Raw genomic sequence first — 15,831 nt, 5'->3', positions numbered from 1 at the left:
GACCCAAAGGCAGGAACAGCCACACCAATTTTCATCCAATCTTTTTTCAAAATTTTGCAGAAAGAGAACACAAAACTTTGTCTCAGCAACCTGCCTCAGGGCTTAACTACTCCTAAATTTCTTTGTACACAGCCTGGATCATCCTTATTGTAAGGTAGGTGTACTGTTTTGTCCAATACTCTTAGTGGCAATAAAATACAATGGGTTACTCTTCTCTCTAGCACAGTGTTTCAAAAGCACAAGGTTTACACCCTCCCACATCCTTCTCTAAACAACAGAAAGTCAATTCATTTTGGTCTATTCCTGACAATATCATTTAAGATTTTCTCTAAGTTTAAGTCTTGCAACTGAAGGACAAGGTCTATGTTGTTCCATTATTTTTCCCCTTTTTCTGAGACATTTCAGGGTTTACTGAGCAGCCATAGATTACTGAGACTTGATCTCCAACTACAATGAAATTCATTTCGTATATGAAATCAAGATACCACAGAGATTCAACCTGAAGAAAACAACTATCTCAAGCCAGAATCTGTCCATTCCCCAGAGATACAACATGGCACAAAACTTGGCTCATTGCACTACGGCAAGAAGCTGAGGAGTACAACTGCAGCATGGCTGCAATGACAAAAAACCTTATTTACCAATACAAAGGGAGTCAGTCTGCACATCAGAGCATGGAGGTTTGCTTGGTCTCAGCTTCAGCCACAGAAAATGCTTTTCGTGTTATGTAGCTTACAAGCTAAAATTAATGGAAAAAACCTACTACTGCATAAAGCAGTGCCACACAGCACTGGTGCTCAGCCATATTGCCTCATTCCTGACCTCGATGAACTGCACTGAAGGGGTAAGAGTACAACTGTTACTAATAGTTTTTGGTTTAACAGACTTCAGTCAAGGCCACACTGATCTTCCACCCAAACGGAAGTTTCATTTAGGAATTTTGCCAACAGAAAAGGAAGGCAGAGAATTGAGAAGAGCATAAAACCCCTATACAGTTGAAACACTAGAATTTCTGAAGCTATTTCTTTTTATTACTTGCTCTGTTAACATCCATAAGTGAGGTAAACACTTTCAAATACTGCTAGAGTCAGTAAGGTAACTGTGGATAACTGCTTTAGGAGCACACACAGACTTTTAAATTTAAAATCATTTTAAGTAAAGGCAGCCTAATTTCCTCTTTGTGCTCTTTCTTGGTAGCTAAAAAGAGAAATAAGCGTAAATAGGCATCCTTTTCAAACCTGAAAGACCTCATTCTGGAAGGTTTCATCCTACTTTCAAATATCTTGAGACAGAATAAGCCAGATACCCATTGCCACTGTAAGGTACTCTGATATGAGTATGCTATATGTACATAATATGCAAGGTTCCAGTACACTTCAAAGCCAGATTATGGAATGCTGCTACAGGCTGTTTTGCCATCCACAGCGAGGAAACTTCTTGCTGTGTTTGTAACATGTTGCCTCCAAAACTGCTAGGAGTGCCAGGCAGATTTCTTTTCAAGTTTTCCCTTTCAAACAGAGTCACAGCATTAAGTTCACCTGCACGAGACCAGACCTGATACCATTGTTGATAGTTGCCCAACAAAGATCCTACACACCTCACATATACAGAGAGCTGCAACTACACCATCTGTTTTAGAAATCTGTTACTAGTTTCTCAGCCCACTGCCTCTGCAACGCTATTACAAAATCCAGTTATGCAGAATGCACGAGAAGTCAGAGCCATGAGTACACTTCATTCTAGCCTGCCACACAAATCTGATGCTCTTCAGCTATCTACTTACATGCTTTCTGCAACAGGTGACCTCAGGTAACTATTCTGCTTTCTTAAAAAGGCTACAGGTCTCCTTTTAACTACTAAGAAAAGGTATATCTCTATGGCATTAGTTAAAATTCTATGCAAGAGCAAAGCCTTATTTATCTCCAGGATTAGCACAGCAGCATCAATACTTCAGACTACAGGACTGCAAGTCTAAAATGAGAAAGACTCATTTTAGACAGACTGAGCCAATCTGGCCCTGCATCTGCCCACCGATGCAGGGTTGCATGCAGGTTGGGTTGGGTTGCATGAATTCCAGTTTCCTTCCCTCACTGTGCACTAAAGCAAACTTCATGTTGTTTGTGCAGTGCCAACTTCTGTATAAGATTTTATGCTGAAGTAGAAGCCAATTCAACAGCCTGCTGAGGTGCCTTTTCCACACAGCATGCTAGAACTAAAGACTGCTGCAATCTGTCGTAACTACAAACAGATTCTCTAGTACCAGACAGCAACAAGCTAAGTTACATAAAATCTATCATACAGAGCTTTATCTGACTAATAGATCAAATCTAGGGAAGTAACTTCCACTAATGCTTCTTACAGTACTAACCAAATATCAACCTTATGTTTTAATGAAGTCTTTGCTTTCAGGCTGTAAATTACCCAGAACAGAGATGCAGCTCCTGCAGCAGTCCTACCCATTACAGAAGAGTTCCATCCTACTAAAACCTCATTTGGTAACATCAAGCATATCTATAGGCAATTCATACAGGCATATAAGTCCATGTAGTCTCATTACTTCCACATGGAATCTAGCACCAGGCCCAAGACTAGTCAGATGACTGGGATGTTTATCCCTGTCACAAAAGCTGATGAGCAGACTGCTTACAGTACTTCCACCCTTTATTGTTTAAGCCAGCTTATATAACATAGAGCCCCCAAAACAGGGACAGCAGGAATATTCAATCATCTCCTAAAAGCACAGCGTTGAAGAACACAGACAGTACACAGATTCTTTGGTCCGCTCTATTTTCACATGTATAAAAACCAAAACACAAACCATTACTTTCTTATCTCTGTATCAGCTTCCTGCTTATTTAGATACGCAAGGTCCTGCATATTCCTAAAAATTAGCTGAATTAATTAATTTGAGCTTGTGCAGATGTTCACGTTTCAGGTTAAATGTGGCTATTCTGACTGAACATGTTTTCTTATTTGACCACAAAAATTAAAAGCCTCATATAACCTTTTGCCCCTTTCCGTAACTATATGACCCTTCCTGTTACTCATGTCTGCTCTGGCAATTCTTGGACCCTTCTGTAAACTGAATTCCCTGCATCAAGAAAAGTGTGTCCAAGCATCTGAAAGTGGATCAGAAACACAGCTGGAAAAAGGAAGGGAGAAGTAGAAAGCAATGGAATCGCCACCTCTTAGTAGCAGCATGACCTACACTCACTTTGTCCATGGAACTATACACCTTTGGGAAAGGGCAGAAAGAAAATGTTCCCTATGCATTCCAAATAAGTATTGAGGCTAGTTAGAATGTTAATTGAGTTTTCTTGTTCCCAAGTCAGTTCTCTGCCGCTTATTGAGCTAACTGACACCCTAAGGGGAACCAGTTCCAAAAGGACTGGAAAGGGGGAAAAGGACAAAACCATGATGCCAGAAATCAAAGGAAGAAGTGGCAGTGTAATTATCTCCTTTGACATCATCGGCTTGGCTTATCTAGCTCACCTTCAGACTGTATCTTTCCTGCATGTAGAAGATGCTAGAACTAATAAACATAATTTTCAACTCAAAATAAATAAATAAAATCAAGCTGTCTGTGTTCATATAACAGGAGAACCAAGTCTACTAAAGATACTAAAATACTATGGATTTTTTTTTTTTTTTTCAAAAGAAAACCACAAGTTTGGAACATCTTACGGATAGCCTGAAAAGTTTTCTCCCCAGATTCCATATTAAGCTTAAACATGCTTTACTTCCTCTTAAACTGGTACATAAACTACTTTCCTTTGGCTTGTTCAACATTTCTTCAACTATATATATACATGTGAGACATGGAGGTAAGGAAATCTCTCTTAAGGGAATGCAGACTTGTTTGTTTCTGGAAAAAAGCCACAAAAATTCTGCCTCATTCTGCCCTGAATCAGTACTTTCAGTTAATATAGATCTCCAAAGCCTGATTTTTACACAGAAAGCTTTTGCTTCACCTTCATAATAATCAGCATTCATGCATGCAATAACTGAAGAGTGACCTATTAATTTATATCCAAAAACTACTTCAGCTGACCTTAAACTGTTTTTGAAAGTGACTAAGCACTCGCTACTTCAGTGTAACATATATAGGCTACAGAAACAAACAGGCTGTACCATCTCCATATACCTATATATGTATTTATATTTTTCTGCTTCTTAGACCAGCAATCCCGAATATGTAGAATACTAATTGTAACACCCTTGGGTGCCAAGATTTAGAAAAAGCTACCCTGAACCATATTCCCAACACAGTTACATAGCTGTAAAGACTCAGACATTAGAGACACATCTGAAAAAGATACCACAAAAGTTAAAGAAACTATTCACACTTCAGATTACTTTGATGTAATGCTTGATCTAGAGGTAATTTACAAGTAAAACAGAGGATTCTCCTCTCCATTCTTCCCCCACTTCACAGCATTCCCTCCTGTCTGCTCTGCACACTGTTACTACTTGACCCACTAACACAGGGGGTGGCAAGAAAAAGAGGGCAAACTAATTAGAAAACTAGAAAGAGAAGGTAAGATTATTCAACCTTAATTGAAAAGATCACCCTCCATGCCTCAGTTTGCATATATATAAATCTCACATATCAGAGATAAGAATGTAGATTTAGTTTCAAATAGGAAAGACTTTCTTGAGTTTCAGTCAGCATCATCATCAAGAATAAGCTTCTAACAGAACTTTGCCAATTATTTACAAAATAGCCTTTCAGGAACATGATTATAAATCTAGTATTAACTAAAAATGTCTATTCTTTGTCAAGAAAGAATTACATGCATACCTGTTTTGCAGCAGTCTAGTCACTTTGCTTGCACAGCTGACACACTGGTCTCTCAGAGACTTTCTACTTCTTTCATCCAGTTTGGTACAGGAGAGATTATTTCCAAGTAGTACATCGTTGTTGTTTCTTCCTCTTTCTATTTGTCCCCCAGTGCCATTTGTAGCTTTTGGTGTACCCCCACACATTTTCTCAGCTACAAATACTCTTGTAAAGCTCCCTCAAAGAAACTAAATACCTGCTGAGGAGGTACAGCCTCAAGCAGATTTCTTTACTATTGATCAACCATTAACAATGGTAATTTACCATCAGCTTTCTTCCCTATACAGGAACCCAGTCTGCTGAATTTCCCACTAGGGGAAAAAAAGGCAAAGCAACCTTCATATAGTCTATAAGCCATTAATACAGAAAGACAGCTGTAGCTAACGTACTCTTGCAATTATTCCAGACAGAGTAGACATGACTTTTAGGTCTCAGAAGCCATCCTAGACTTGCTCTTGCTGCTGTCAGTTTTTCCTACCAAGCCTGGCACAAGGCTGTAGCAGATACAACAGCTAATATTGACTTTAGCTATGTTTGTTTCCTGGTATGTGATTTAGGTAGCCGGCAATTATGTAGTCACAAGACTGAACCATATGGCCTCTTAAAAAAAAAAAAGCATAGTTGCTTTTGCAGTGACTCGCCCTTAGTTGCAAGGTTGTTCTAACACTGGCTACAACACCCTGTTAATGGCTCTCATGTGAGCAAGTGTCATCTGACAACCCCTAGCAACCTCATATAGCTTAGAAGCAAGTAAGAATCTGTCATCATTGCCATATGGCTATCAGTTAAAAAAAAAAATTACCAACACAAAGAAACACCCTAAATATTCTGCGCCATAGTGCTTTTACTTTGAAGGACAAACGGGATTTACACTTGGCCGAGAACTTGAAACTACTACCTTGAGAAGCCTTTTTTTAAAAAAAGTAGAAAGGAAAACAAGGAGAAAAGGTTTGTCACAGACACCAAGTTGGTGGACGAGAATTTATAGTCATGTGCCTATTAAAATAATTTAATGGCAGTGCTGATGACAAAAATATCTAATAAAAATATTTCTGACCAAGAAAATTTAAGTTTTTGAACAGAATAGAGGAACTGGATGTTCTGTCAGGCTCAGGTAATTCTACTGCAGAACAAAGTCCTCTTCCCCACCCCTGATTTTAAAAAAAAGTTATCCATACATGTCTGCTCATAATTCATGTCTTACATAGCTTTTCCCCCATCAGTAAGATGACAGCTCTACTGCAATTTCTCTTCCAGGTTAAAAAGGGAAAATAACTTTGCTATTAGTCAACCAGAAATACAGCACAGAGTTAGAAAACACAGTAAGATTTCAAAACTTAGTGCTACGTGCTACCTTCTAAATAGCACAGCACCCTTGCTAAAATGATTTTGTAATCTCAGTTAACCCCAACCTCTAAACACTGGACAGATGTCAAGCAAAAAACTAGAGCAAGGTTAGGTTGAACAACTCACTCTGTTACAGAGGGAAGCCTACAGCAATTAAAAAAAAGCTCAGTTTCAATTCCCAGAGTAGTGACAAGTACTAGATCATCATCACTCCTCCTCCCAAGTGCAGGGAAACAAGTGAAAAGCTTTGGCCTGTTCTCAAGTGATTCAAATGATTTAGGAGAGGGCAACCCCTAGTCCTCACCTCACCGAGGAGGACTACTTTAAACATCAGTGTTCCTAGTCATCTTTGAAGTGCGAATGAAATAAGCAGCTGAGGGCCAGGTTCTTACACTTCCACTAAGATCAGCAGTTAAAAGCCTTCACTTCTGTCCTATCTTTTCCCCAAACAAAGCAACACTCACCACAGTATCAAATTCACATCAAACATTAGAACTAGGAATTCCTGTAAGCTCACCAAAAAGATACGCTTCACAACACTACCTCATCTGTAGGTGCAGTCATCTGTAGAATATTATAAATCTCAAAGTACCTGGGGAATTAACTTTGAAAATCCACAGAACAGTTTATCAACAATAAAATAATATTCAAATCCACACATTGAAAACACTCAGAGTCCACAAAGTAGATAATACATAAAATGGAAGAAAAGCATCCTGCTCTCAAGATATAACCCTCTGGAAAGCAGAGTTTAATCACACTTTTTCTAGGCTATGTGACAGCATGTCACCTGCTCTGTTTGTAGGTCATTTCCTGTCCTTCATCGCCATTGAGAGACAACTGCCCAAATGATTTCAACTCAAGGTAACACTTTAGCAAAAAAATTTGGGGTGGGGGAAAGAGGAAATATATGTGATGTAGTTGTCTAATTAAAAATAATTTTCTGTACAAGTTACAGCTCTTCACTAAACCTTAAGCGCTGTTTTCACATCTAAGAGAATATTTGCAGAGACCCCTGTAAGGATTTATTTTCCCAAGAGCTTTTAGAAGCCGGCTAGAGAAGCTTAGGAAAACAAAATTTGAATCATACCTGCTGTTTTGGTGAGCATTTGTTTTTGCAAAACATACACTTAGCAAAACTGATACACAAAAAATGCCTAGACCCAGACATTCAGGATTAGTGCCAAACACATGTTTAAAGATGAAGTGGAATCTATTTTGGACTGCTTAATGATGATTTCCCCTCCTTTAGTCCATCAGATAGCTTATGTGGAAGATATAGGTTCCCTTCCTCTCTCCAAATACGAATCATTTACCTTGCATTGTTTCTCCTCTTTTTAAAACCTCAGATATGGAAGAGTTGTGCTGATGCCACACCACATTCTTTTTCCACAATGACTTAAAGAAGTCCTAATATGGTAAAGCACTATTAACCTCAGATGAACTACCTTGTTCAAGCATGATACATAGTTACTAGGTCCACACGAGTTAGGCGGGATACATTGCAGATTAGTCACGCAACAAGTGAAGGAACGTATTATTTGCAGCACTGCTCTCTCTCGGGTTAGATTTTCCTGTAGAAAGAGCTCAGGTAGAGAAAAATAAAATTCTCGGTATTAGATCACTATACAGAAAAGTTATCTGTTTTAGGATAATTCCATATGTTACCATATGAAATGTAAAACAACATTGGATATATTTGTTCACTGAAAAGTTAGAATTCCAGATTCCCTGCTTAAGAAAGGAGAATACACTGGATTTTTGTGAGGTCGCAAGCATTTTTCATCATCTTGGTTCCCAGAAAGCAATATCATCATATGCATGCACAAAAAAATGACAAGACACACACACTGCTGGTAGAAGCTAACAAACAGATCTACACAAGTTAGTCACCATAAATTTGCACACATCAGCCTTTCACAAACATAAAGAACAGCCCATTTAACCAGCGTTTCACAACTCAGTCAAATTCCATAAGTTGAAATTGCACAAAAAATGGCATGAATTTAATTGTGTTTTACCATTAAGAAAAGTGTGGTTTTGTTAAACTAGGTCTTTAAACAAAGGTAAGGTATGCAATAAGGTTAGTGCCATAGATCCACCACTTAGTTCTTTCCTCAGTACAGAAAGCCATGTCTAGTCTTAATTAACTTTCCCCCTTCCATCCCACTTTCTGCCCTCAATCCCATAGCTACTGACAGCTGATCCAGAGTAAGTCAAATGTTTTGCAGAAGTTGTTTCATAGTCATGATCTTTATCATTTTCTGATGAATTGAAAATTTACTTATAATTTAACACTCTTCAGGATTTGACTTTGTTTCTTTTCGTGTTTATTTTTTCAAGGCACCTGCAGTAACCAACTTCCAGCTTTCACTGGAGCCAAACAGGTTGAGCCAAACAGCAGCAGCCATCTGGGAGCGAGCAGTGCTGGACACAGCATCTGCGCTGAGTGCCGGGGCGCAGGCAGCCCGGCCGGCTGGGCCACCCCACCTCCTCCAGCACAGGTCTCAGCTAATGCATCATTCCCATGTCACTTGTTCCAGTGGCGCCATGTGACTGGGCCAGCGTCCAGGAACACAGCTACTAAATACAGACACTGCCAAGGCACGTCTGAGAACTGCCTCTGCCAGAAAATGAGATTAATAGAAATCTCTTATCCTACCGGCTTTACTGCCTCTGCCTTCCCCACCTTCTCTTGAACAGAGGGAAGAACTACACATTGTACATCTGAAGGAGAATTCTAAGCAGAAATGCAAGGCAGAATCTACTATTTATAACACTATCAGCTCTCGTTGCATTTCAGTGCTGTATAAAAGTACTGACAGATCTCAGACCTCAGTGTCTCCTACATAAGTGAGCAGGTCAAGACAGACTACCACACCTTTGGGGCGGTATCCTGAGGCATGGGTTTGCTTGCCTGCTCTTTCCTGTTCCTTCTCCCTCTTCTATAAAGCCCTATTTTATTTTTTAAGAAAAGAAGTCTGTACACAGCTTTCAAGTCTCTGTTCAAAGAAGTAATTTTAGAAAATTAAAAAAAAATTACTAAGAAATAATGTTATTTATTAGATAAAAGTAAATACATATTAATACCAACAGATACAGAGATATGAAGAATGTCTGATGTTTAACATCCCCCCTTCCCACTTTTTTCTAGTTAACTGAAAAATACTCCTTTTGCTAAAACACACACCTTCATTCAAAGTAGCTAAAAACACATGCATATTAACAGCAACCATTTCTTTACAAATTTCCTCCACTTCTACTATGAAAAGGCTACTTTCACAAGAGGGCTTTGTAAACTCCAGAGAACATGGCACTCTCTCTCAAATTTTACAGCCAAATAAGTTTAGGGTAATCCCTCCAAGGGCACAGAAAGCATTGCAAATGCCCTCCTCATCTTCGTTCTGAACACACACTCTCACTGCACAAGAGAACGCTCTTCAGGAAGGTAGAGACAAGTGCTATCCAGGGACCTCACATTTTTCTTCCAAAGGAAATTGCTTCAGAAGGGGTCAATATCAACTAACTCAAAAGCACAAACTCAGCAGTATCATTTCACTTTAAAAAAAATTACTAAAATTTACCTGGTTCTAGCTGCACCCTCCTAAATTCCTAACATATGAAAAGGTATCAGATGTGGCTCTCTAACAGTCCTGAGAGCTGAGGCCATACAGTTTTTTTGACCAGCTAGCATAATATTGGCGAGACTTCTGTAAATGGTTATGTTAAAATGTTGTAAGCGCAAGATGTTTTTTGATTCTTTTAAAACAGTTGCTTCAGACTGCAACTGAAAAGTTAGTCTGCAATAATCAAGAAGGGAAGGAAGAAAAACCTAAGTCGAGTATTTATGAGAATGTACTGATTTACCCAACTAGCAAGAATATGGGAAAAGACACACACAAGAAGCCATGCTTGATCACTCGAAAGTTGCTATAGCATGAACAGCAAAGTCCATTGCCTCTGTCTAGATGAATGCCAGGAAATCCTGACTTAGATTGAATGAAGTGATAACACAGACGGATATAACGTCAGCTCCGGCATTTTTCACTAGTTATAGCCAAAAATATGTTTTGCTGCTCTTGTTGTTGTTATGATAACTTGTCTATTCCATCCAAAACACTTTCCTTAACCCTCACTTGTAGACAGCACGGAAAGTAGCTTGCTAGTAACTAGCACTGAATCTTGTAGTTTTGGACACATTTACTTTCAAGTTTCACTGGAAAGGGAAGGAGGAACCATATCTTGGGACCATGTACAGAAGATCGGGGTAATTAAATCACTCACACCATATACCTTCTCAATGAAAAAGACTACACACAAAACTAACCAAATAAACCACAGTCCTGCAGCTGACTGGTATGGGCAAAACTAACCTTGCTGCAAGCCACTATACCAGAGACTCATGTTCTGTTTACCACCAATTGCGTAGGACTTTGAATGTATAAATAGTCATTAAGTTATGAAACAGTTTCCCCTCCTTAAACCGCTCAACCACTCTAACTACTCACATAGAACCCCAAACATTTTCTCAAAAACACTGGTATTATAGGAGACTTAAAAGTTTATCCAGTCAGGTTTGTACATAATTACAGTTGACCACACCCAGTAACATGCCAAGATTTGGCTGCCAAGTATCTGTCCAAAAATCCCGAAATATCTGGACAAAAAAAAAAAAATCACACACAATGATCCAGTTGCAACCTTGTCCCGCAACAGGAAACTGCTTTGCACATTGATAGAAACAAATTTCAGTCAGCAAGCTTATGTAGCAATTATCTATTTAGACAAATTACAAGCTTATCTCCTCATAAGAAGGTAAAAATTGGTCAAGCTCCTTTGGCGTTCCCCAGAAAAACACTGTATAAGAAAATAGTTTATAACAGACCTGACTTACTCCTGAGATGAAGTCTACCAGAGCAGACTTACTAGGAGCCTTCTTAGCAGTTACAGATTCAGGATAATTTCATTTAAATACAAACAAAATTCACTTTCTTTTGAGTCAAAACAGGGCCCAAGGATACAACTCTAATTAAGACTATAGTCAACTTTTAGTACTATAGTCAACTTTTAGTACTTCAGTAATGCAAACAAAAAGCCAAATTCAAATCAAGTTTCAATCAAAATTCTAGTTCACCTGCCAAGACCACATTTCAATACAAATAGAGAATTATTTCTTTAAGCATTAAACAAATTTTAATTCAGAGGTTCAAGGCATCTTTGACATTCCACACAGATGTGTTTTTCTTAAAAACAAAGGAATTGAGCAGATATATTATCAATGTGCATGTGAGTTCATTGAGCTGACTGTTTCAAAAAACCCATGTCCACTACAAAGTTCATTGTTCTGATTGCATTTTCCTCTCCTTTGTATATCTATTCCTGCATCCATTATCCAGTTCAGCTACACATATGCATTTTACAGTTACCAAGTGTCACCATAAAGTGACAAACAGAAAAAGCTATTTTCAAATCAACATAATTTCTCTAGTTTCATTCAAAAGCACTCCCAAACATATCCCTGTCTGTAAGACTCTGCATACAGGAACTTCATAACACAAGATGCTTAGCACCTGAATTGTTTTGGAACTCAACTGTACTCTGATCTAGTCCACAGTGGGTGACTGACATATATCCCCGCATCTCCCAAATACTGAATTCACCAGGTTTTACTCACCCACACCGAAACTGGGAATTATATCTGGAATCATTTTAGCACTTAGTAAGCATGATGTATATCCACAGCCAAATCTCATAAATAACTCTGTAATAAGAGAGGGTTACTTTTTCCAACTCTTTAACTTGATGTAACTCTTTTAGCAGTTGGAAGGCAGAGGTGGCACTCCTGAAGCTGTTTCAACTGGCTAACATAGGAGAACAACCTTCCTCCAGGCTAAAAGCTAAGACCAAGTAGGAGCTCAGATGCATGTCACTGCAGCTGTCCGCTAAATGAACTGATTACCAATTCCCTGCTCTTTATTCCAGCCTTCTCAACCCAACTGAGGATTAGAACATATTAGCCCTCCATAAGCATTCCTGCATTGTGTGACAGCTTAACACAGACTGGTGTAAGAAGAGCTGGGTTCTATCACTGACCATTACACAGAGATGACTGAGAAGAGCTTCAACGCTCTCTATTCCCTCAGTGCTGCCGTGGAAGTGACAAATGTCCAGCCAATAATCGATTTCAGCAGAGCATGGGAGAATGCAGTAACGTCTTGTACCACTGCAGCCATTCACCGAGACCAGAGTCTTAACACACGTGGACTAACTCTGCTGCTGTACAGCTGAGCAGAGTGGTCTCTGCACCAAACTCGCTTCTTCCTTGTGCCTACACCAGAGACCACCAACCTTCCTTTGCAGCAGCCTCACAGGTCTCTGCCCAGCTTGTTTAAACCAGTCCTGTTAAACAAGCCAGAATTTCAGAAACAAAAGGCCCATGACCTTTCCTATAGTAGGATTTGCCTTAAAAAGCACAACCTGTTTTAAAGGGCAACTTAGAGAGCAGAGCATTAAATGTGAAGATTTTAAAAGGTCATTTTGGGGGAATGTGAAAGGAAGAACAAGGGAATATGACAGAAACAAGTAACTGATCAGCAGCATTAGTTGGACAGGCTCAGGTGCCCACACCGAAAAACAGAAGACACGACAAAAATCTGTCTGAATATAAACTAATTTCTGTGAGTTGCAGATTTAAAAAAAATTCCATAACTGTCTCTTCCAGCCCACAGAGGGCTTTAACATTACAACATTAAAATTCTGTAAAATGAAATAATAATAATTAAAGAATAACTCATTCAGAACTATGTATTCAACAGTTTGTAGATTCTCCCTCTTTGGGGTTTCCTTCCAAAACTTTATCTAATATACTCTGCTCAGATTTTCTGTACTCCTGGAGCTGTGCATTAACAAACCCAACCTCAAGAGTTGAGCAATTTCAGGTGTTGGATAATATCCAGATTCAGAATTCAGTGCAAATACTCTGCACAGAAACCCAGAGCACTGAGTTCATTCAAGCAACTGTTTTCTTTCATAGAAGTCAGTAAACTCAATTAAAACAAAAGCTAAGAGATGTTATTGTAAGAAACTTCTCATACATTATAAAAAATAAGTACTAATGTGTTCAGATTGCTAATTTGAAAGTGCTAATACCAAATTCAGACTGCTAGAACTTCTATTAGAAAAGTAAATAAATATTGTCAGATTGTTTACTTAATACAGCTGATTTCATTAGCATGTGTGAAACTCCACTGAGCACCTCAGAGGAGAAAAGCTGAACTGTATTAAACTGAGGTGAGGACATCCTGCAGAGAAAGCTCCATACTGATTCAGTAATTACATCACACAGAGCTCAAGTTTCACTTCAGCAGTCTATGGAAGGAAAATCATGAGTCAGTTTTAACAGCAGCAAGTGTGATGTAAAGCCCTCATGCCCATTTATCTAAGAATCTAACCAATATCCAAGAAGTGTGCTGACTGACCAAAAATATTTCAGCTGTTGGTCATGTAAATCCATCCACACTTGTACTATTTGACGTGGGAAAGGCACAGGCTGTTACCAAAACTCCTAGGCTAGTCCACTCAGTGCCTCAAAAGAACACTTTGCCTTGTAACCTGGAAGGAAGCTTGTCCTATGACCTCAGTCTTGCATATTAAAATATGACATTGTTATGGTATTTGAGTGACAAACCCATACAAACAGGGCAAATGGAGTGACTTGAGAAAGGCACTGTTAAGGTGAGGAGAAAGCAGAATAGAGAAAAACCTGAGCCTGAAGATTAAAAAGCAGCATAGGCAGAGCACACATAGAGGAGCTGATTCATGACAGGCAAAGGTGAACCACCATGTCCATGCCTGTTAGTCAGATCAGCAGTAATCTGACACTATCACAAGAAGCACAAGAAGAGCAGACAGACATATTTGCTGTCTTCACACAACAAGTATCCAATTCAAAGTCCTCCTTTTCTTGCTTATTCTCTCTAGCAAACCTGTTAACCACCACCCTACAGAACTGCATTCCTCTTCTTTTGCCTAACAAGTGTACCCATGGAAACCTTCACATAGCAAATACTGATAAACAGGACGGCATAAGAACATTCCTCTTACACCACTTCATCTAAAGCAGCATGCAAGACGACAGTGTGCTCTTAATCAAGAGTGCACCTGGTAGAAATAACTGTTGAGAAACATAAAACACAACATATGGCTTAAAAACTGAATCTACTCTTCAGAAGCTATCCCTGAACATCACTAAGGTGCTAAGTACATTACAGATGAAAGTAAATGGTTGTTAGCACCAGAAGGAATACTTAAAGGAACAGGTACATCACCAATGTTTGTAGCACATGTAGTCATTATTAATCCAAAGAATTTTCTTTGCAAAAGAAGTCCTTAGCAGCTTCAATACTACTGAAATGTCAGAACAAGAAATTACTTTTACGAGAACAATTACTCCATCTTCTGTCCACTCTGACACCAGCTATTTTGTCACATCTCTGGGCTTTCAGTCTGCTGTTACTCACTGTTCAGACCAAACTAACAGCTAAAGGCCACTACCATGCACTGAAAACACCTACATCTCACAATGTCCAAGTGGGATGATGACACGATGACTAATGATTAAACATTTTTGTCAAACCTCTTCCATCTCCCTTTCCCCTAAATATTTAATAAAGCTATTTTGCAACTTTAACTTAGTCTACATAAGAAAAGTTACAAAGTTTATAGAATTTTCATGAAGCCAGCCTCTCCTGGCAACAAAGCTCTGCATCAGTTTTTTAAGTGTTTCTCTACAAACTCAGCTTTTATGAATGATAGTCTACATTTTTTCAGCCCCAAGCAGCTTTATTTTCTTATTCACATCAAGCCATTTATGTCAACTGATAAGTATTCCCCTACAGCATTAGCATCACTGTATTAGACTGTAGTGCATCCTGCTTTAAACTCTGCTACCGGCAAGGAAAGGTAGCTCCAAAGCTTTCTGTCGCTACTGTTCCCCAAATCACTTTCCACTGAACATAGTATGTGGCAGAGTACTCACTCACCCAGTTTTAGGTATGTCAACAGCAAAAGTGCCCTAAGAATAAGGAATCACGAGCCTACTATCCAATTACACATCAATTTAAGAATCAATGCATGGAAATCCCTGCATAAGTTAATTGTAAATCAGAAATAACCTACAGGCAAACCTCATGTGATTAGTAAGGCAATAATGCATCTTTTCATGGAATTAAAGAACTAAGGTATACCCATCCCCCTTGGAATACCAGTAGCTTGTGCATTTCTACCTATTTCGCAGTCTTCTGTGGCAAAAAAAGGAAAAATAAGAGAATGTCTTGCAACTTTAAGAGAGAATGAGTTAGTCTCAGAGCAAATCTAGAGGAAGCCAAGAGGTTGTTTTGTGACAGAAGTGTGTAGGGGAAGGAAAATCCAAACAACTGAAGAAGGCCTTAGTTCCTGCAAAGCTGAAAACCAGAGGACTTGGGGGTTTGTTTGTTTTCCTTCAAAACAGCCCCAGGCTGGAAGTGTAGTTTCCATGCCAAAGGACCATACTTTCAACCACTTCCGCTCTAAGCTGTTTTCTTGAGCGAGGACTAATAAATCTCTTTCTGCAGAACTTACACCTTAGCTCTCATTACTGAGGAAAG

The 15,831-nt window shown here is 39.0% G+C and overlaps 1 protein-coding gene across 4 annotated transcripts in view; it reads right to left on the bottom strand.

Moving 5' to 3' along the window:
- FNIP2 (folliculin interacting protein 2) overlaps window positions 1-15,831 on the bottom strand; it is a 50,240-nt gene that overhangs the window by 28,568 nt on the left and 5,841 nt on the right. The window contains exon 1 of one of the 4 annotated variants that reach the window (XM_064652349.1): window positions 4,802-5,312. The exons of 2 other annotated variants lie outside the window; for them this stretch is intronic. In XM_064652349.1, coding sequence (XP_064508419.1) covers window positions 4,802-4,986 — 185 coding nt within the window. In that variant the 5' untranslated portion in view covers window positions 4,987-5,312. Of the gene's footprint in view, window positions 1-4,801; window positions 5,313-15,831 lie in introns of those variants that run through there. One more of the 4 variants, XM_064652351.1, reaches the window with a different exon arrangement.

This window comes from Pseudopipra pipra, chromosome 4 (genome assembly GCF_036250125.1).
Source record: "Pseudopipra pipra isolate bDixPip1 chromosome 4, bDixPip1.hap1, whole genome shotgun sequence".
NCBI lineage: Eukaryota > Metazoa > Chordata > Aves > Passeriformes > Pipridae > Pseudopipra > Pseudopipra pipra.
Note: the sequence above shows the minus strand (reverse complement) of the source record. Positions and strands in the feature narration are given on the sequence as shown.